The sequence below is a fragment of the Malaya genurostris genome, chromosome 3 (genome assembly GCF_030247185.1).
Source record: "Malaya genurostris strain Urasoe2022 chromosome 3, Malgen_1.1, whole genome shotgun sequence".
NCBI classification, from domain to species: Eukaryota; Metazoa; Arthropoda; class Insecta; order Diptera; family Culicidae; genus Malaya; species Malaya genurostris.
The window spans coordinates 53783781-53806333 of record NC_080572.1 but is presented as its reverse complement, the minus strand read 5'-3'; the positions used below and the strand labels follow the sequence as shown (position 1 = coordinate 53806333).

The 22553-nt window shown below is 37.7% G+C and overlaps 2 protein-coding genes across 2 annotated transcripts; both read right to left on the bottom strand.

Annotated features, from left to right (window-relative positions):
• Window positions 1–29: 29 nt before the first annotated feature.
• Window positions 30–22553, bottom strand: LOC131434816 (probable ATP-dependent RNA helicase DHX35). Its single transcript, XM_058601982.1, has 5 exons — window positions 22414–22553; window positions 20768–20985; window positions 1526–2006; window positions 1162–1464; window positions 30–1090 (listed from the first exon to the last, which is right to left on the bottom strand). The coding sequence occupies exons 1-5, from the start codon at window positions 22445–22447 to the stop codon at window positions 66–68; spliced, it is 2061 nt and encodes a 686-aa protein (XP_058457965.1). The 5' UTR covers window positions 22448–22553; the 3' UTR covers window positions 30–65.
• Window positions 7079–20909, bottom strand: LOC131434817 (ceramide phosphoethanolamine synthase). Its single transcript, XM_058601983.1, has 2 exons — window positions 20768–20909; window positions 7079–9148 (listed from the first exon to the last, which is right to left on the bottom strand). Exon 2 carries the CDS (start codon window positions 8971–8973, stop codon window positions 7831–7833), a length of 1143 nt encoding a protein of 380 aa, XP_058457966.1. The 5' UTR covers window positions 8974–9148; window positions 20768–20909; the 3' UTR covers window positions 7079–7830.

Below are 22553 nucleotides of genomic sequence, written 5' to 3'. Positions count from 1 at the left end.
CATGAATAGAACAAAAAGAAACAAATATGTGAATGTTGAGACTGACTGACAATTGATATATTACTTCAATAATCATTCTTAACTGTAATTTTATGATAATAATGTGGCGCCAATTCAATAAGCCAGTCTTGTTTGATGACGGTGATATCCTTCATGAACAGTTTCGTTGTATGCAAAAGTTCACAGAAGATCACCCACTGAGGCTGTACAACTGTGTAAAGAGCCGAAAGGGGGTGAACAGCCAATTCCGTATTCCCTCTAACCGTCTTATAAACTCCAGAATGGTGCAGATATGCAGCATATGGGAAAAATCCTGTCAAAATACAGCGGCAAATAACTTCCACATTTCCATTGCAGGAGACCAACGGTATATTCAGTTCCCTCTCTAGCATGCTACATAATTGAGACTTGATTTCATGAGCGCGTTTCAGGTTGCGATAAATCAGAAAGTTTTGTCCACAGAATTCTTTTGTTCGACCATTTTCAACAAATGCCGTATAAACGTTTAAAAGAGTGATTAGATCTCCTTCTTCTACTTCAAAATTACGTCTTGCGATTCGTGCTCGTATCGAAGCCTGTCCGCTAACTGGCTTGGAAAATACAGACTGAACTTGCAACATTGCAATGATTATGATAATTTCTTCAGAGCATCCCATTTCTCCAGCATTAAATAGCATCTTTGCCATCATTGGACTAATTGGCATTTCAGCTAGAAAATAACCGACAGGACTAGTCAGGTTCCCTTCAGCATCTAGTGCCCCTAAGGCATACAATGTCTCAACTGAAGCTAATAAATGTTTCGCTGGTGGCGGAGAAGGAAAGGTAAATCTTACAACATTATCAATGCCAAGAGCTTTCAGATAGAGGACCGTACTGCTCAGATCAGTACGACGCATTTCAGGCGGGGTGAAGTCTGGTAGTTTTTCCCAATCTTCTTCAGTGTACAGTCGATAGACTTTTCCACTGCGTACTCGTCCGGCACGACCTGCTCGCTGCTCAGCAGCTGCCTTGCTAGTTGAAACTACGACTAGGCTATTGGTTGTACTCTCGGCCGAATACCAGTTCAGTTTCACGAAACCGCAATCAATAACTGAAAAAGAAAGTCAAATTAAGTTTTTATTAATAAGGTTAGATCTAAATTAAATGAAAAATTTTTCTCACCGTATACAATTCCGGGAATAGTTATCGACGTTTCTGCAATGTTGGTAGCTAGAATGATTTTACGTACTCCTTTAGGGACATTGAAAAATACTTTTAGCTGATCTGAGTTGGATAATGTTCCGTACATAGGTAGTATCATCATATCATCTTTACCGCTCGCTTCTTTATGTTCCCGCAAAAGATCTAGTGCCTTAAGAACTTCTTCTTGACCAGTTAAAAAACTTAATACATCTCCCGACGGCTCGTTTCGATGAATTTTCATCACAGTTTCAACAGTCGCTTTAATGTAGTCCGGACAAGGTTCTGAAAATATGTTTTAAATTACGAATATTTTTAGGTTTGATAACTTCAGATCGTGGCATACCTTGTAAGTAGAACACTTCATAAGGAAACATACGACCCTCTACGGTTAGTATTATCGAAGTGTCTTTTTCATTCTTCCTTTTCTTCAAATTGAAAAACTCCTGGAATAATTCCGCATCAACCGTCGCAGACGAAATTATAATTTTGAGTGCGTCTCTTCGCCGAGCGATTTTCTTCAGTAAACCCATAACAGTGTCGGTGAGGACACTTCTCTCGTGCGCCTCGTCTATCATAATTACGCTGTACTGCGTGAGCAACGGATCAGCCAACATCTCACGCAATAGGATGCCTTCGGTCATGTATTTAATTTTGGTCGTCTCAGGGTTACATTTGGAAATGAATCGAATCGAAACACCAACGGTTTCTCCGGTTAATTCACCCCGCTCCGTTGCCACCCTTTCGGCCAGTGTGACGGCTGAAATTCGCCGCGGCTCGGTTATACCTATCAGGCCCTTGGTATGCCATCCGAATTCGTAGAGATACTGGAAGAGGAATAAATACACCATAATTAAGATTTTTTCATTTACAATCAATCAACAGACATAATTTGGTTCTGATAACTTTGTATAATATTTAGAAAATTTGTACGCATTCTTCTTCGTAACCCAGATTTAAAGATCTCTGCCAGTGCGGAAAATTTCAGTTTCAATCGAATATTATCATAATAGCATATCGATACAATACAAATACAAATACAAATTCATTTGACTTTTGCTGCCATTTTCAAGTGAAGCTCTCAGAATTCATCGTCAGTTGAATAATCGTACCTAGTAGTAAACCAGCTATATGGTTTGTCTTTCATCTATTATCTTGAACTAGTTCGAATGCTTACATGAACCTCATTAGAAGGCCGCTCTAATACTATTGAAAGATATATTTTGTACCTTCAAGAGATCAACTGACGGTGATTAAACTGAGTTTTGTGTTGAAGAGAATCGATTGAAGAACTGAATGCTGCCCGTTCGGTACGTCAGCGAACGTTGTGTGTGTCAGAATGTGAAGTTTACTGCAGTAGAGAGATCGTCAGTGTATTTCGCATTCGGTATCAATTGAATTGAATGAAGTTTTACTGCACTTATCTCTGCAAACCAATAACAGCGCCGTTCGTGCCGTAGTTGGTGTCGTCTAGGAAACCAAAAAACAACATGAATACAAAGAGCTTTGGGTTGTAAATTAATTTTTACTTCATTGATCAAAACGAAACAGTCATTCCTATTGTTGAAGATATCTGTGTTGCGTCGAGACGGTCGAGGCCGATTAGAAGCCCGCGTCACTCGGTAGTTGATGAGGATCGTTCCACAGCAATCGGCGAAGAACGAAACGAACAAATCTGCGTTTCATCGGCTCGATTTTATGAATACCGTTCAGATAGCAGGGGTTCCAAACTACCGAGAAATATACGGAGTTTGAAGGAACAATATATAAATTTTAATCCGTCGCAAAGTGGGGAAAATGTATCAAAAACGCAAATTTACTCAATAACTTCATAGAAATCTAAGTGAATATTTTCGCAGTAATTATTTCTTATGCGAAAATTGCCTTAGAATCGATTCATGATAGTTAAAATAACTGCCAAATTCACTATCATGTTCGTTTTGCCCTAGTTTCTTTTTTTCTGACTTCGAAGATTGAAAAACAAATGAATTCAACAAATCTAAAGATACTCCTGACATGTTCATAAGTTCGACGAATAAATTGCTGTTAATTAGAACGACCGCAAATAATTGTGGTCTGTTTTACCCTAACTCTTCTTCTTCCCAAAATTTACAAAAAAAAATAAAACTCTGATTAACCAAGTTCTATGTTTCGCAGATAAATTCAAAAATTAGTTAACAGATAGTTTCCATGATCGCATGAATCGTACTACATCGTTTTACTCAAACTTAATTTTATGATGAATTCTGATTTTCAATTCGGAAGCAGATTTAATTCTACCTATCAATATTGGCCCACATGACGAAAAAAACTTCAGCGATCTAACTATACAAAATGGGAATGACAGTATTCATAATTTGTAATTTCGTTATTCTTGAATTGAAAATCTATCATCTCATATACAAGAGAAGCTTTAAATGGGGTTCTTAAAATTACACATCAAATCATATTTGCGGATGTCGGTAAAATTTTACTGACTTCCAAACAGCTGAACATTCTGTAATCAGTTCAGTAAAAGTTTAATTTGTTGAATGATCAGTAGATTGATCATATTCCTGTCATTCACCCCGATTCTGCAATTCGACGGATTTATGATACGAACGAATCTACTTCCGGTCGAGTTTGAATTTTGAATTCTTTAATCCCTTCGACTTGTATGATTCGATCGACTCTCGTTCGGGAACACTTGACATTTCGAACACTAACCATCAAAGCTGTCAACACTACTTACACGTTCCATATTATTTATATTATTCATTTTTTAGTAAACGAAACCGTCACACTTGTATAAACAAATTAGAACGATTCTAAGCCGAACAGAAGTAATATGTATGCAAGTCGATCGAGTAATGTTAGAAAATTGAAAAACTCGAACGAATGATATTGGAGTTCATACCCAACTCGAAAGGAATGCAGCATAGAACTTGCACATTCGATCGGAATATTTCGAATCGATTGACGTACATAATAGAGGTGATTATTATACTGACTTTTTACCGTTTATTGCCAACGTTTGGTGTAATTTACAAAAAAGCAGTAAATATATTAACATATAGGAATCATAAAATTACAGAAATTATAACTAATTGAGCGATTCTTGTACAGCCACCTCCGAGACTAAGTTTTCGCTTCCGAAAATGAAATAGTTGGACAGATATGATTCGCACCGATGGAGTCAGTAATGTTAACTGAAATGCTTCATTATTAACAATTGATTCACTGCAAATTGGTAAAACTTTTACTGAATAGGTAAAATTTATCACATTTCAGTACGAATATCAAGTAAGCAGGTCGCCTCTGAAGAGGTGCTATTTATAGATGCCTACCCGCATCTGTGTTTTGAATTCGACTATAAATGTTATTTAATGTTATCAATAAATCTTCTCAAATAACTGCAAAGGTTCTGTACCTTTCATATAATCGCAAAAAAAATCTACAAGAAATGACATAATTTTCGATCAAATAATAAACAGCTAAGCTGTCGAAGATTGCAAAAGAATATCTCATGGGACACGCCAGCCGTTCTTATGGTTTGAATTAGAGATGGTCGGGTCTCGGGTATTTTACCTGAAACCCGACCCGTACCCGTACCCGTCGGGTTTTTTGTCGGGTACGGGTAAATATTTTTATTTTCAATCGGGTACGGTTCGGGTACGGGTAAATTTTTTTTCTGATCGATTACCCGACCATCTGTACTTCACACAAATATGTTTACACGTTGACGAGAATTTTTTATTGCAAAACAGTTTTTCCGAAAAATAAACAAATTGATTCAAGGGGTTTTGAAATTCGCGCCTTGGACCAGACCTGACAACTGGCATCTTTTTCAAAAAAAAAAAAACATTTCTTTTCTTCATTAAAAAACGATCAAATCAAAGTTAAGTGAAAAGTTATGCGAATATTTTCCACCCTACTTTTTTTATAACATATTTGATAAGACACACTGCTTTAGCTCTAAGATGTTGCGATCAGACCCTACTTTTCAGGTAGGTTCTAATTGACTGCCATTTTAAAGCTGTTTAATGCGCAATCCAGTAAAAGTTATTTGTTTCATATATAAAATGTAGTGTAGTACTCATATCACATTCAGATACCATGAACATTTATTTCGGAAAATCTGCATAGAAGTTCTTCTTATTCTTCATCTCTGGGTGGTGTCCTCTCATTTGAAATGACACCGATTGATGGTACAGCAAGTTAGACTATATTGCCAGTAAAATTTTCGTTTCTTTTCACTGGACTACAAATAAACGTAACAACGTGGAGTCGCAAAAGTACGGGTGAAAATCTTTTCTCGCGAAATACTCAAATTTTCACCGTGTTCACTCGTTGAGGCTTTCACCGGAGGTGGCACAGAAGTTCAATGGCTGTAAAAACCACCAGCTACCGTTAACATCGTGGGTGTGGGTTTGTGAAGCTTACAAAACGGGCATAGTTGACATTAATTTATATCAAAATCATAATTCATTTTGCTTTGTAGTAAAAAATTGAAACCAAAGAAAATTCTCACGAATGTTGAAACTAATTACACTTGAAGGATTCACTGTTCACCATTTTCAAAATTGAATTTTTCACACCGGGAATACACGTACATTGTTTGATGTTTGGTCAATTGACGTAAACGCACTGATGACACTCTATTCATTTTAGGGGATGTTCGCATAACATTCATTTTCGTCACGTATAATATTCAATTTGAAACTTGGAACCATCTTACGTGATTTTTCAAGTGATTCGAATGTGAATATTTATTTGTGTGTCAAGATAATAAGCACGCTTACCCGCATACGCATGGCTGCCAGATGGCTGACTAAACGCTGCCAGCTGGAAAAATATGGCTGGCAGACATTCTGGTGACCGACTGCCTCACCGCTGCCAGGAATACAACTCAAACGATACAACCGTATCCACCAGGATTTTTCCACATTGAAATCTTTGACATTTTCAGCGAAGGTGAGAAGATGAAAACGCTCAGCTAACTTGGATACAGGCGACTTTGTTTTGTCAAATTGGATTTGACAACCGTCACTGAATCAATTTTGGTAGCCTTCTGGTGGCCATGGCTGCCCAGGTAGCTAAAACGCTATGCGGGTACTTGTGGTTCTAAAGAATTGGATCAAAAGTCGCACTGTTTCGTAAAAACCATATCTACCCAAAATTGAATACAACGGGTATTACGACATTTTGGGTAAATATGCTTCTCGAAATATTACTCCACATTTGTAAATGAGTATAAAGTACCAAAGACATTGGAAATCTATTCATGCTTCACAGTGTATTTATATGTTCAAATGTAAACAAACATTTTAATGTATTTTACTTACCAACTAGAGCCTGATACGGCTCGCTATCTAAAAACCATTATTTTCTCCATACTGAATTTTGGAAAAAATTTTACTACTTTGGAAAAATTTTTACTACTCATTCGGGCCGGGTACGGGTACAGGTAATTTTTAATCGGGTACGGGTAAAATTTTTAATTTTTTATCGGGTACGGGTAATTTTTTTTATTGTTGATCGGGTACGAGTAATTTTTTAAATTTTTATCGGGTACGGGTCGGGTTCGGGTATAAGAATTTCTATACCCGACCGTCTCTAGTTTGAATAGTGACATTGAAATCGCGACCCAAACCATAAACCAAAGTTCAACCAAGTTTTCTTCAGCTTTCAATTGTATGGATTTGACAGCATTTGGGGTTTCGAGCGAAACGAAAAAAGACACAATTTACAGAGCCAATATGAGTTCAATTTACTTTTCCGCACAAAGGGTCTGAAGACCTGAAAATCTCAAGAAACGAAATAAAAACATTTGTTTATCTTGTGACTGCATTTAAAAGGATAAAATAACCGAGTGTGAAATTTGAGGGCATTCATGCATACATTCAGTAAAACTGCACGGTTCAAACATTAGATATACACATATATTTTGCATCTCATTTCGATTTCCGCAAGATTAAAAGCTGCTTCACAAGGACAGTATCTACGAACGCACCAACATCTTGCAAACTGGCTACCAGGTTCACTACGCATATATAATTCTTCTCTAACATGTCTGCCTTTCTTCTTATGTATGTTGCGATTGCACATATCGTCGTCCATCCGGGTCGCGGTAAAGTAGATTTGATATTGTTCCGGTTTCATTTCTGTCAATAGAATATACTAACATCTAAATATAGAGCTATTTCACATCTTTCTCTTACACGTAAAACCTACAAATAGAAATTTCTCTTTGTGATTTCCAACACTGAACATAGTTTCATCTTTTTATTGTATGTTTGTTATTTATCTTCGTCGAAGTGTTTTCATGGGGTTGTTCGAAGTGTTTCTCTATTGGTTTAAATGTCGTTTTTTACGTTGGTTTCTTCTTCCTAGCGATTAAAACAGTTCAACGTTTCGCGTAAAGACTCACCACGACATTCAATGTGTAGTGGGGGCCTCATAGGACGAATCTGATTTCTTCTGCAGCAGCTTCTGTGGCTTTTGTCTAACATTTAAGGCTTGCAGTGTGGCATTCCCTACTAGAATACAGTATAATCAATGCTTTGTAAAAAGTCACAAACAAATAATATGAATTAGTGGGACGTAAGGGACTACTAATTCTTTAGGACGCCGAATGTTATTCAATGTTTCCTTTCCATGACCTTAATTTAATCACAACGATGTATTGTTACCAGTCAACGATTTATAGATAAAATTTTGCACCCCAAGAAGATGCATTTCGGCCACACTGATGATAACCAGCAGCATCACGAAGCCGGCGTACTGGATCATGCGCAGGTACTCCCACAGTTTATCACAGAAGATGCTCAGCAGCAAGTAATGAAGCAGGGCATGTACGTTGAATATTCGCCACAACCAACAAATGAAGAAGAACCCAGTCGACCGAAACACCGACTCCTGGTGAAGGAACTGCGTTGGAGTGACATCCTCTCGTTCAAGCATGTCCTGATATATTGCAATATATCGATTCCAGCCAGTGGAACTCAACAGTAAAATGCCACTGTAACAAAGAACCTTTCGGACAACTTTCTTGGTTGTTACCTTGACCTTGTAGATAACGCCCGATTCTGAATTTTTCGTGTCCATCACCGGGATGATCGATTGTAGCTGCGTGTATCCCCGTCTTGGAGGATTATTTTTCAGAAAGATGAACACTCCAATCATCAATGCAATACAACCCAAACCATCGCATATCCCATCGATATAATAGCCAGCCGAACCAATATCCGATCGTTCGCCTCGAATGTGCTTCTTTGCTCGCGCCACGTGTCCATCCAAATCGTCTAGGAACGTTCGAAACTGGAACAATACTACTCCAATTCTACGATAGCCCAACGAATCGGAAGCTATCATTCGTCCGGATGCAATAGCCACAAAAACGTGGAAAAACGAAATCATATTGGGCGTTATCAGGTCCCCTTTGGAGAATCCGGCCAGATGATCCGCCAGTGTTGCCATCGGTGCGAACAGATAGTGATTGGTGTGATCCAACATCATCGCCTTAACCGTGACGTCACACAATGGGTTTAGATCGCAGGATACCCAAGATACGTCCTCGTACCGATCCGACACATCCGGTTGCCGTAGCGGTGTTACCGACGTCGCACGGGACGATGCTACTGGCAGGGTTGGCTTCAGGACCGTACTGCCATTCAGTAGCCGAATCTCATTATCCCGGATCGGATAGTCCTGGATGCGAATGTACAGATTTACATCCATCCAGATGAAGAAAATAATTAGTAGAAAAAGCAGCGTCAGCAAAAGTTTGCTGATTTGCGAACTGGGACCGACCATGGTGCCGCTTTCGGTTACGGGAACACTGTATGGTAAATTGGTTCAACTGGGAGTTAGCTTTAGCTATCGGTAGGTTTTGTGTCTGATATAATTGCAATCTCGCACCTGTCGATGACGACCAGCGCAGATAAGCGCATAGGGAAAGTGATTTCTACAACCCGACAACGGCCACTATCTGAAACGGAATAGAGAAAAGAAAGAACCACCATCAGTATGTGATATGTCGGTTTGATTTCCTATACATTGCACATGTGCAGATAATCAGAATAGTGGAAAGGAATCAAATACTCGAAAAGGTTTGGTTTTCGTTCCAGTTTCTTTTTGTATAAACAATGTATATCTACAAACAATGATAATTTAGTTGATTCTTTTTATTATGTACAATTTGTTTTGAATTTTTAGTAATAATTGTGGCGTGGCGAATATATCCTATTCTACGAGAAGTCGCAGTGCTTAAATATTGAAACCACACAGTTGAAACACAAAACCACCTGAAAAATTTAGCAAACTAGACCGATTTACCATGTAGTGTTCCCTAGAATTATATCCATTAATATGTTAATAGCAAATACCTACATTGAACAATTATTTACTAATAATTTGTTTAGGGGATTTTTGTAAATTAATCTTTTTAGATGAAAAGTAACTGAGAGCATTTTATGCAAAGTGTTTAAATCTGTTCATTCCGAAAGAAAAAGTCTGGAAAAAACCTGAAAACATGTATGTTATCCAAACAATTCCTATCTTCGACTCGTCTATAAATTAAGAGTTCGTGCAAATTAACTCAAATCCCTACACATCCCCATAAATTCAACACTGATAAGGAAAAAAATATGATTGCTCTGTGGCGCACTGTCTTTCGGACATATCGAACCAAAATTGGAAAATCAACCGTCGTGTCGTATCGATACTTTGCTTTGTTCTCGCAACCTGATTTTAAAATTATTAATTTTTCTTCCGGATAATTAATCGAGCCATAGCAATTTGTGCTAGATTATTTTGAACATTTCTAGTGAGCGTAGGGTGGCTCAATATAAAAAGTTGTCGACTATTGCATATTCGATGCTTTATTGATTAGTGAGTCAATTGCACTTTGCATTGGGTAATTTTGGACATTTTCAGTGAGCGTATGAAAAATTGTACTTTAGTTACTATATGAAATATGAAAAATTGTACTTTAGTTACTATTATAAATTCGATGTTTTGTTGATTAAAGCTTGCTTCAGATAGAATTGGAACAAAGACAATTGCCTGTATTTCAGTTATTTATTATTAAATACAAGATTTTTTTTATACAAATGTAGCGTTTTCTTCATAACACATGGATCATTGAGTCCCGAGACTAACAATGGAAACAACATTTTTTCTTGCAAAATTTTTTTTTATTCATCAACATAATCACCTTTTAGGGTGATACAATGGTTCCAACGTTTTTCCAATTTTTCTATACCATGTTTATAAAAAAAATTATCTTTCGCTTAAAAATAAGCTTCAGTTTCAGCGATGACCTCCTCATCTTTTCACTGGAGCATTTTTTTAAGATCAGCAAAGAGCCAGTAGTCACTGGGGGCTAAATCTGGCGAGTATGGAGGGTGAGGAAGCAGATCAAAGCTCAATTCGTTCAATTTCGCCATTGTTTTCATCGACTTGTGGCAGGGTGCATTTTGTTCCATCGAAAGCATACGCGGCACCCACTTGGAAAAAACCTTTTTCATGCACAATTTTTCATGAAGGATAGTAAATACACTTCCATATGATATCTGTGTCATCACAGCAATCTCACGGAGCTTCACAAGTCTACCCGAGCGTTCCGCGTCATTTGTGTCGGTACGACCACGCTTAAACTCGGCGAACCACCGACAAATCGTTGCTTTTGATGGACAAGAGTCCGGATAACATTTTTCAATCCATTGTTTCGCTTGCACGGTGTTTTGACCCATTAAAAAACAGTGTTTTATCAAAACACGAAACTCGGTTTTTTCCATTTTTTTAACAAACTACAAAACGACTTTACTCCAACCTCGATAACTCAGCTGTTTCTGGTCGGAGCGACTTAAAATTTTGACCCGTTTCAAGCAAAGGTTAGTACTTTAGAAAGACGTGGTTACTGGTTTACTACGAGCGCCATCTCTGCTTTAGTCTCGGGACTTATTGATCCATGTGTTACTTGACATAGGTTTCATCGTCCATCAGAAGACACCCGTCGAACTTGGTCAGCACCTGGTCATATAGTTTCCGAGCACGAATTTTGACCACACTATTCTGTTTTATGGTCCGATTTGTTTGTTTGCTAGCTCAATATGACTTGATTCCTTCCCGGAGACGAGTTCTCCTCTGGGCAGCACAGGCCAAATCACAGTCCGACAGATTAGGATTCCTCTTAATCGTCTTCAAAATCTTACCACGCAGTTTCCGGTCGACAGTTCCACTCCGACGATTGGCTTGAGGCTTTCGAATCGAATTTCATCAACAAGAAAACTGTGCAGAGAGAAAAAGCATTTCTCATATAGAACGGCTATGAATGTGCTATCACTGTGAAAAGCAACCTTTTAACCGTTAATGTTATATAGCATTCGATTCAGCTCGACGAACTGAGCAAATGTTTGTATGTGTGACAAATATTGTCACTCAATTTTCTCGGAGATGACTGAGCCAAGTTTCACAAACTTTGATTAAAACGAAAGAACTCATGCAAAGTTCATAAATTCCATTTGGATCCGACTTCCGGTTCCGGAATTACGAAGTGATATGCACCAACAAAATGAAAATAATATCAGTAACTTTTTTCGAAGATGGTTCAACCGATTTCTACCATCTTAGATTCAACTGACAGGCCCTCAGGTGCCATAAGATTATTTCGATTTTTATTTAGGGCCGACTTTCGGTTCCCGAGATCGAGTGCTGAAATGTTACAAATGTCAATTTCTGAAGTAACCATCTGATGAGTAGCGAATTCTAATAATTTTATCTAGTTTGCAGATCTAGGGCCAAAAAAACTCATATAATATTTCATATTTCATAAAATCAAACTCAAATTAACAGGTCTTATAATCCCATAAAATATTCAAATCCGACTTCCGGTTCGAATATTACAACGTGATAGCAATTTTCGACCTTCAATAAGCGAAATCAAAAGCTTACTGAAGGAAAAAGTGCACCAATTCACAGATCTCTTGTTTTTTTTTTTTGAATTTCGGAAACAAAATAATCTAATTGAAAAATATTATTATTTTTTTTAAATTTGCACTTAAAATTCATATATCCCAACAAAGTATTTTTGATTTTATTAATTTTTTTGTATGTGGTAGCTAAAGTTCAAATCAAAATACTGTCAAATTCTTAGAATGAAGTAATAACATTTGAAAAAGTTACATATCTTCAAAATTATGTAATTTTTTCAAAATCAAGAAAAATTTCAAAATCAAAAAAGAAACAATCAACAATTTGTGGTGGACATGACTTAACATCGGACACTTGCAACACTTAAATGTCTTCAGTTCTTGTAATTATTTCTTCTGTATCAATACGTGTTCAGCAACAAACCATTTTTCATGGCAGTAATACGCCTACGATACCCGGCATGCGTTAATGTTATCACGTTTCATTAACTTGCAACAAAATCATCTCATACTCCTTTCCTACCCGCTGTTAGACTTCCTACATCGTTATCAGTTTCGAATGTGCGATAATGAATTGAAACTGTCTATGGCAACATGACTAGCGAAGCTGGTCGGTGAATTTATAAAATCGAATGTGTCTCAATTACAATACTGGCAATTATTTTGGTGATTCATATTGCAATTGCTGGTCAATAGCTCTCCGAAATTTTCAATACTACAGCCCTTGTTATACTTCACTCTGTTCCGCACCCAACTTCAGATCAAAATAAAACTTTCAGATGGCTTAATATTTACACGCTTGTCAATGTTTTAGTTTTTAGCCACCCAAACATCATTTGCTCTCAATGAATCATGTTTTTTTAATGGGAAATTACCCGAAGTTTCTACAAATGCTGTAGAAAGCACCGGATAGTACTACGAATGAAATTCATTGTTTGCGGCTGCTCGGCCACCAATGGAAATTGATCTTCAATGTCAACATATCTTTCTGAACAGATTAGACAGCCGTGTAGTGTCGGTAGCGGTTCTCAACTGGCTAAGAATAACAGTACGGTCCACCTGTCCCGGGAGTATAAGTCCACCAAACAGATAAGCCGTGTGGCATCCGGCAGAATTATTTCAACCTAGATTTGATCCACTGGTTTCCAGTTCTATGTCGTAAAAGGTCACGGGAGCTCGCAAGACAAGGTGTGTTTCCGTACCGATGACTGAATGAATGCAGGAGCCCAAAAAGGCACTCGTAAACGTAACATTTATGAGCTTTACCCTTGCGGAGCTCAAAACACTGTGTCACAGTTAGACTAATCGATGGCAAAGACAAAAAAAATATATCTATTTTTCAGCATATTTGTCGTATAACCGGTTTTCGCCGAGCGACGACTTCATATTCTTCGTATAATATGTATTCCAGTGAAGTAGTCAAGAGTAAATGCATTTCTATTTATTTGCTCTCATACAATACTTAATAGTTTGTAGTGTTAGTTCTGGTGCCACGAACGAAAGATCCAGCTTTATTACTGTCAACTAGTTGGATGACGCACAGGATCCGTTCTTGGGCTGCATCCAAACATACCAGCTACTGGTGCAGCTTGCAAACTTTCGCTCAGACATCTGCATTTTTACCAGATTTGAACCTGAAAATGTCAAAATGTGTACTGAGTATTATGTTTGTGATTTGTGTGATGATTGCGATTGCGTACTAAAGGGAGATTTTTTAAGAGCTTGAGAACTTTTTTAAACAATAAAACGCATAAAATTTGCAAAATCTCATCGGTTCTTTATTTTAAACGTTAGATTGGTACATGACATTTACTTTTTGAAGATAATTTCATTTAAATGTTGACCGCGGCTGCGTCTTAGGTGGTCCATTCGGAAAGTCCAATTTTGGGCAACTTTTTCGAGCATTTCGGCCGGAATAGCCCGAATTTCTTCGGAAATGTTGTCTTCCAAAGCTGGAATAGTTACTGGCTTATTTCTGTAGACTTTAGACTTGACGTAGCCCCACAAAAAATAGTCTAAAGGCGTCAAATCGCATGATCTTGGTGGCCAACTTACCGGTCCATTTCTTGAGATGAATTGTTCTCCGAAGTTTTCCCTCAAAATGGCCATAGAATCGCGAGCTGTGTGGCATGTAGCGCCATCTTGTTGAAACCACATGTCTACCAAGTTCAGTTCTTCCATTTTTGGCAACAAAAAGTTTGTTAGCATCGAACGATAGCGATCGCCATTCACTGTAACGTTGCGTCCAACAGCATCTTTGAAAAAATACGGTCCAATGATTCCACCAGCGTACAAACCACACCAAACAGTGCATTTTTCGGGATGCATGGGCAGTTCTTGAACGGCTTCTGGTTGCTCTTCACTCCAAATGCGGCAATTTTGCTTATTTACGTAGCCATTCAACCAGAAATGAGCCTCATCGCTGAACAAAATTTGTCGATAAAAAAGCGGATTTTCCGAATGGACCACCTAAGACGCAGCCGCGGTCAACATTTAAATGAAATTATCTTCAAAAAGTAAATGTCATGTACCAATCTAACGTTTAAAATAAAGAACCGATGAGATTTTGCAAATTTTATGCGTTTTATTGTTTGAAAAAGTTCTCAAGCTCTTAAAAAATCACCCTTTACATAGCATCTAATATGTAACTGTCCCGCATTGACGAAATTATGTATCCGGGTTTTTGGTTCTCTTTACCCTGTGTATATGGAGCTAAAATTGAATGATATTCTATCTTGTCTGATCCAATCTGGTAAGGAGCTATAGTCAGAGGGTTGGTTAGTTCTGATTCCTACAATATAATTCTGACCAGAAAAAACCGCATACCTCATTTCCAACTTAACATTCCAATGAAAGAAAATATCGTAGCTCTGCTTGCTGGTTCTAAAAAGAACCGATTAATTAAAATATTCCAAAATTCAACAAATGTTGACATTTTTTTCTCTCACTAATCATTGCGAGTGACTTCTTATAGTAGCGTATCTTATCTTTTTTATCAACATTATTCCTGGGCTCATTTCTGATACCAATCCTGTCAGATTGATTCCGGTAGTTCTCATAAGCATACTTCATCGCATACGTCACATATTCGGAAACTTTTCTCAAACCAAGTGTATGAGCAATAATATATTTGAACGTGATAATAGGTCATTCTCTGAAATGTCAAAAACTTTTCACTCTTAAAGAAGGCAAATTTTGTAACGGCTACTCATACTGAAATAAGACGAATTCCCGTTTAAGAAATGTTTATTTTTCCCAGATCCTCTAGAAAGGAAAAAAAATAATCCGTAGGCCGTAATTCCACAGACTAACAGACATGACAGTATGAGTAAATTCTTATAAAAATAATTTTTCGTGATGCACTAGTTCCACCTATATTGTACTGCGCGAACTATTTACTATCGATACACCCCTTGTGTTATGTAAAAGTTTTTTTACTAGTTGGTTTCCCCTCGTTTGTCAACACCGATCAGCTGCTTGCAGGGATGCCTGATTTCATCATAATATTTGAAAATGAATCGTCACAATAAATTATTGGATTACGTTGATAATATATTTAACTTTTTCACGATGTTGGAAGGTAACCATTTATTTTTCTCAACGTTGTTCATCTAGACTATTTTTTATTGTGTTGGTAATTTTCACCCGAAATTAATTGGCGGCAGACCAGAAGCAAGTAAATATTGTAACAAAACGGGTTCGAATTTGTATTGCGTTGGAGGAGGAGAAGTAGGCACAATTCTGTGTACAGTTCTGGCAATATGTATTAAATCTGTATCCTGCATGAAATTCGCATGGACGTATACAAATCAATACATTACGGGTAAATCTGTATGAGTGGCAACTCTGTTGGTAAATGAAAAAAATAAACACAGTCTAGATGACAGACAGGATGTTTTTGATAGGGTAACATGGCGCCATCATGCCATATGCGAATACTGTCCCAACTAAAGGAATATTCGAAATGACCGTTAAAATGATTGAAGAATCTAATTTGAGTGTCCTGTCTGTTAGTCTGTGGTAATTCTTCGTAAGGTAAGATATTACTTCTGAGATGATTCTGAATTGTTTGCATTTTTATTCATTTATTTATTTAACATGGTTTTAGATCCGTAGCGTTGTATATTTTATATATATTAAGCATAAATAAGATCATTAAAGTGTTTTTTTGATATCAGTCTGGGTTGTTCCCTTCCTTTGGGGAACAAAGAACACAATTTGGAAACTACTGCTTATGTCATTTATTTATTTCGTTCTCATAGTTTGTAAGCAAAGCTGAGAGTGACATTTATTTCTCGTCGTGTCCGGCTATTTTGAGTCAATGAAAATTACTTTTATTACGCACCCGGACGACGGTTTTGAGATTTTGATTAAAAACTGTTAATTTCTTCTATTGCTACAGACGAAATTGGATGTCGAGGTGAGGTTCTCCCACCAACATCAGTATGAACGAACCAAGTATAAAGGACTATTCACACATATCCGGTCCGGTTCAGTGCCGGCACGACACCGTGCTCGGATACTGACATTATTTCATTCGTTTTCTATGCGCGCATTCGAACCTATCCGGCACCGTGCCGTTTCAGTGCAGCTCGCCGTCAGTGTAGCGTCCGTCTGGCAAACTCAAATTCGCCATCACCGATATTTTTTATTTTCACTGATGTCGGTATGTCATTGCATTTGCTGTGCCTGAACGGAAACAGCACGGAAACGGAACGGAAGGGTTCCGATAAAAAAAAGAACACTGACAGCGCACTGAAGGCACTTTCACTGAACCGTCACGGAACGGAAATGTGTGAATAGTCCTTAAAGCGTGAAACGGTCTCCCTCTCATTTGGACTTCGGTCGTCAGGAGGAGCAGTCGGCAATGGAAGTAGACCCTTTGCGTGGTGCTAAGCGTCAAACGGTCAGGCCACAGAGCCAGTTTTCAGGATAATTTGATTAGCTTTGTGCAATTTTCGCAGTGCAAAATTCACAAACCGTGTTTAATATCTTAGAGAATTACACAATTTGGCCCTTCTGAATGCCAGAAATTTATCTCTTACGGCATTTTTAAAAACTTTTTTCACTGAAATATTTAAATCCGAAACGAAATAATTGACATTAAAATTCTGTATGTTGCTATTTAGAACAATAATTGTATACCCAAAGAATTATGCGAAATATTCCTCACTATACTGTATACGGCCCATTTTTCAACCACTTGTAGTTTGTAGTAAAACTTTCTGCTGATTTGCTATATGAAATGCATAGCACCGACTCAGAAGCCATTAATGAAAGGTTCCTTTCAGAACCACTATTTTTTATCATGAAGAACTATACTGGTTACTTCTTAAAATTTAATTGTGTGTCAGAATGTTTAATGTAACTAATCTGTACTTTATTTTAGGTGTATCGTTTCAAATTCTAGTAGTGAAAAAGAGGAAAGCTTGCACAATTCACGATCAACTAATTGATATTCGGAAGTATACAAAAAGAGTGTCAGTTTTATTCGTATTCACGAAATCCAGTTATGTCTCTGACATTACACACCCGTACTTTTTTCGTTGCATTTTTGACTACTCCCGCAATTGAGAAGGTACATTATGTATATGTGCGTTCATTTATTTAGGTATAATCAACAGACATTGGTCTCAATGATAATTTCTAATTATATACAAAAATTATATACTGTGTGATAGATTAAAGTCAAACCTTAATGATACGCGATTGAATGATCTCTGCAAGCCAATAACAGCATTGTTAGCACCATAGTTGGTATGTCGTGAAGGAAGTCGAAAAAAATAAACTGTTGGTATGTCGTGAAGAAAGTCGAAAAAAATAAACAGCACGGATCGGACGTTGATATTAATATCGTGAAGCAAAGCGGTCAATCCCTGGTAACCAGTAAGCACTAATAATGGCATTAAATTAGCATTTTATGAGCACCAAAAATGCTTAAAGCTCTATATTTGCAATTTGAAAGCTTATATGTTGTAAATCAATCAGAATTCAGCTTTCAGAATGCACACCAGCCATAAGTAAGCATTATTTATGAATAGCCGTATATTTTGCCAAAGTCGCCCTTAATTCAGTCTCAAGTGCGATTGAAATGCCAATTAGCGATCATTTACTGTCATAATGCGGCATTAGTATGTGCTTATTGATTACCGGGGATCCTGTTATTCAAAGCATCTGCTATTGATAAAGTACGTGCAACATCTCATCCAAGGATGGCTTTTATCGTATCGAAGAACGTTCGCTCGCAACTCTTCCACGATTGAATCAGTGCCATCAAAGAGAAACGGAAATCATCGCAACAATAAAAAAAAAACCGGCATGGTACATTTAATATAGAATAGACATCAGTGCGAGAGCGAATTTCTCTCGGTGAACCGTCTGAGAATCAACGGCTAGCACGCTGCTGCGTTTCACGATCCGATTCAGTATGGGCAGTGGATAATTGCGATAGAATCATTTTACTATTGCCGCTTATTCTAACTATGTGCATATAACCTTTGTATAATTTGTGTTTATGGAAATGTATGTAAATGCTCCACACAAGGGTTTTAAATATTGCAACCTAGTATCGATTCGATTTGTCAACTTGCGATTCTCTCTTGGTAAATTCCACACAGCGGCGATCATTATCAGACTGAACTTTTTTTTAAGGGCCATGAAATACTCAAAGTATGAAGTGAGGCGAAGAAATGTAGAAAAATTCTCTCGAGGTTCATGCATTGAGAGACTCGAATTCTTGTAGCATCTTCTACCGGATTGAAAATGTTGTATACAATATAGATAAAAATCGAGCAGCTTCTGTCAAATTTTCAGCAATCACCAACACTGATCTCATAGAACCTATAGTCACAGAGAACAGACATCCAAGTAGAGATTTCAATGTGTGTAAGAAATTTAACGGTTGTTTTAAAAAGCAATCACCAAGTAGTAATTCTCCTGCAGAGGCGCTTCGAGCAGCAGTCGTTTATGGGCTCTTGCGTTCGAGCTTTCATATATAACGGATTTCCACTTGTATGCTTTATACAGCTTTTTTGAAAAAGTTTGTACTAGCTTGTATGTTTGTTCTGTGTTATAGTGTATCAAGACCGATTAGTAACCCACGACTTTCGTAGCTTAGCGGTGAGGATTGTTGCACAGTAATCGCCGAAGAGCAACACATATGAATCTGCGTTGTATCGAGTTGATTCAATGAGGACCGTTTAGGTAGTGGAAATTTTCAACGACTGAGAAGTAGTCAAGGGTTGAACGAACAAGTTAACAGTATAGAGATTTTAAGCCCCGTAAAGTCTGTAAAATGTTTAGCCATTCTAATCACAAATCCTGAATTGAGAGAAGCTTTAGAAACAATATAGCAGATGTATTGCTTGAACGTGAATTGCTCATCGTGAAAAAACGAAGATCTTTAACGAAATTATTCTAAATGAAATATTTCATTTCTCTTGGTAAACGTAATGATCGAAAGTTTGTTGGAATTCACTTTCATACGGTTCATTTTATACCACTCGGCGAAGCTCAGCAACTGTCGTTATAGAAAAGCTGCATCTTCCTGGGCTTGTGATATAATAATTGATCTTGACATGAGCAAACGATAGGCGAGGGCCCTCCAGAGAAAAGTTGACGTCGTTATATATTAAAAATATTAAAGACCCGTGGATGGCCGCCCTGCAGAATTTCGAAGCGATAATCTCATTGGATACGTGATCACCGATTTTCACTGCTAAACGACAAACCATAATGTAGTATTGAAGCCATCGAAAGTTGTACCAACCGAATCCAAGTCTGTCCAATTTAGCAATCGTAATATCGTGTTTAATTATATAGAAAGCTTAGGGAAAATCAGTGTAAATAGCGTCTATTTGTAAACGTATTGACATACTATCAGTGACGTGGGACACAAATGACAATAGGTTGGTGGTTGAGGAGCGCTTAGCCATAAAGCCATGTTGAGAAACTCTCAACGGATGAGCACGTTGTATCGTGTTAGTGCTGAGAAAATTTCTGGTATTTCGCGAGAATGAATTTTTTACCGTACTTTGACGACTCGACGTAGCCACACAGCAAGACTAAGAAAGCGTATCGACAATGTATTGCTTACAGTCGGTGAAAATCGGTGTCAGAATAATCTTTTCGATATTTTCAATAGCAACTTTTGTACCTTTTCATATCGAGGTGCGTGTTTTTCTTCAGTTAGGTTTAAATTTCGCTTACTGAATGTTGAATATGGCGGTCTCTGAAGTCAATAACAATTGACCTTGATCAAATAATCATTGCCTTTTATTCTTTGGGTTTGCTCATCTCACAATCGTCTTACTGTTCACTACACTATATCGTACTTTGTTTCCACCACCGAGACTATAACGGCCCGCCAGTTTCCATCAAGGCACGCAAGCGAACTGATCAATTACTTGTTGACAGGCGGAAACCAGGTCAAAACAGAAGTAAATCAAACTAAAGCTGTTAGTACATATATTTCCTAATCATCATATCCACAAATGTATGTATGTCGTCCCAAACATATTAGAAAAATTAAACAATATCGATTGAATCAAATTACATCGCTATTGATTAATTGATTTAGAAATTAACAAACACAGCCACTTGAAGACTGATTCTCGGAGCAGATCTCGACAGTGACAACAACGAAACTATAAACAAACCAAAAGCAGCGAACTCACCTGCGGCACTTGAGTGCTCTTGCCGGAACCGGTTTCACCGACCAGCACCAGCGTCTGGTAGCGCTCGAGGCAGTAAAGGATTTGGTCACGATACTGCCGTATCGGAAGACGTTCACGCTGGGCTACTAGGTTAAGCGAATGGTGTGCGTTGAACACGAACGAGGTTACGTGATCATCGGTCGGGGCAGCGTCACGTTCTGATGAGAATGATTCGTCATCTGGAAGAAATGCAGGAGAAACGGAACGGTTTCGGTGATTGGTTTTCACAGACAGACAAGTATCTAATGTGCTGGCGTGTGCGTGTTTGTGTTGACACAATGATAACTATTACCTCAAGTGCCACAAAATAAACAGAAGCCATACCGTTCGAGTGTCAATTGGATGGTACATTCTATCCCAAAAGGTACGACAACAGTGGGTTATTACAGTGATAAGAATTAGTGTGAAAAAAATGCACATGATCGTTATTTCAATAACTATAACAAAATTAAAATTTACTTCCTAACACACAAAACTCTTTGGGTTTCAGTAACCTGTCCATATGTTAAATCAACACAACATGAAACATTTTCAAGAACATGATTTTTGCGGGGAAATTAAAAGGGACCGCTGCACAACATATTCTACTAACAAAAACTGTGTTTCTAACAGGCGCCTAAATTCTATGTTGAATATTCAAACCTGCGTTCAAGGTTGAATCAAATCAGAATATTCAATTAAAACATTTTCCTTCACTAGCGCGCGATCGATTCGTGACCGAAGTGCACAATAATTTCTTGTACGAAGTCGTTGCCCCGGCACGACAATTCCACGTATCAACTGATGGAGCCTGACGGTAAAGCAGGAAATAGCGTATAGTGTGCCATCCACAAACACGCTTTCAAATACCGCATCATTCGATGTGGACGCGTTTTGATCACAAACACACTGTGTCAATGCAAACAATATGGTCCAAATGCTGTGCTAAGCTTTTAGTTGAATCGAAACGCAATTTTCCTTAGTTCAATTAGGACATGTCAGGCTTTCATTGTTCGTCTTATGGACGAGCTGTTATAGACAAAAAGTAATATTATATAATATGTAACATACTTATAATTTATTTCACTTGTTTTGTCCATCGTACTGAAGCGTAGCTACACTGTGCATCCGTACAAGTAGAGAGGCAGTAATTGAGCGCGATACCAGTGATAATGGATTTCACAGGAGAAAATGTTATCTTGGTAGGCTGGTTGATAGGCTAGTTTTTATTCTATTCATTCGATTCTGTGTGCGTGCAATCCTGTGTGCCATGACGAGTTAATATGCATGAATTATTGATTGATTAACAAATTGTCGAATAATTGATGTTTTACTCAACCTTTTGCTGAATATACCTTCCTAAGCAGCAGGTTATCTGATTTGGAAACTTGTAAAATGTGCGTCGAATCCGAACAAAACTCAGAGAAAGTAAACAAGATGAGTCGCAGATATGACACACGACTTTTGACTCGAAAATGGTTTGCTGTTCTCATTGTTTGGTCATTCTCATTGCGATGCTAACTAATGAGTTTTAATTCGAGTTTTCTTGATATAAACTTGTAACGCGTTCGAGCTATATACCTATATTTGAAACATATGAGGTAGAGTAAAATCAAGCATAAACTTACCCGGTTTCAAGAACTTTGGAAATCTCGAGCTCATAATCCAAAGCACCGAGCTCACTGCTGGTTTTGTACTACTCTGTTAAATTTTTAGTCGAGAAAATTCACAATGATGTTCTTTCTATAATATAAGTATCCGCTACGGG

What these genes read in the sequence shown, in the direction of transcription:
- LOC131434817 (XM_058601983.1), bottom strand. Translation starts at nt 8,973, where the DNA reads ATGGTCGGTCCCAGTTCGCAAATCAGCAAACTTTTGCTGACGCTGCTT.
- LOC131434816 (XM_058601982.1), bottom strand. Translation starts at nt 22,447, where the DNA reads ATGAGCTCGAGATTTCCAAAGTTCTTGAAACCGG. An exon ending in TCCAAAGTTCTTGAAACCGG is followed by an intron (nt 20,986 to 22,413) that starts GTAAGTTTATGC and finishes CATTTCTTCCAG; the next exon opens with ATGACGAATCATTCTCATCA. An exon ending in TGAAGTGTTCTACTTACAAG is followed by an intron (nt 1,465 to 1,525) that starts GTATGCCACGAT and finishes ACATATTTTCAG; the next exon opens with AACCTTGTCCGGACTACATT.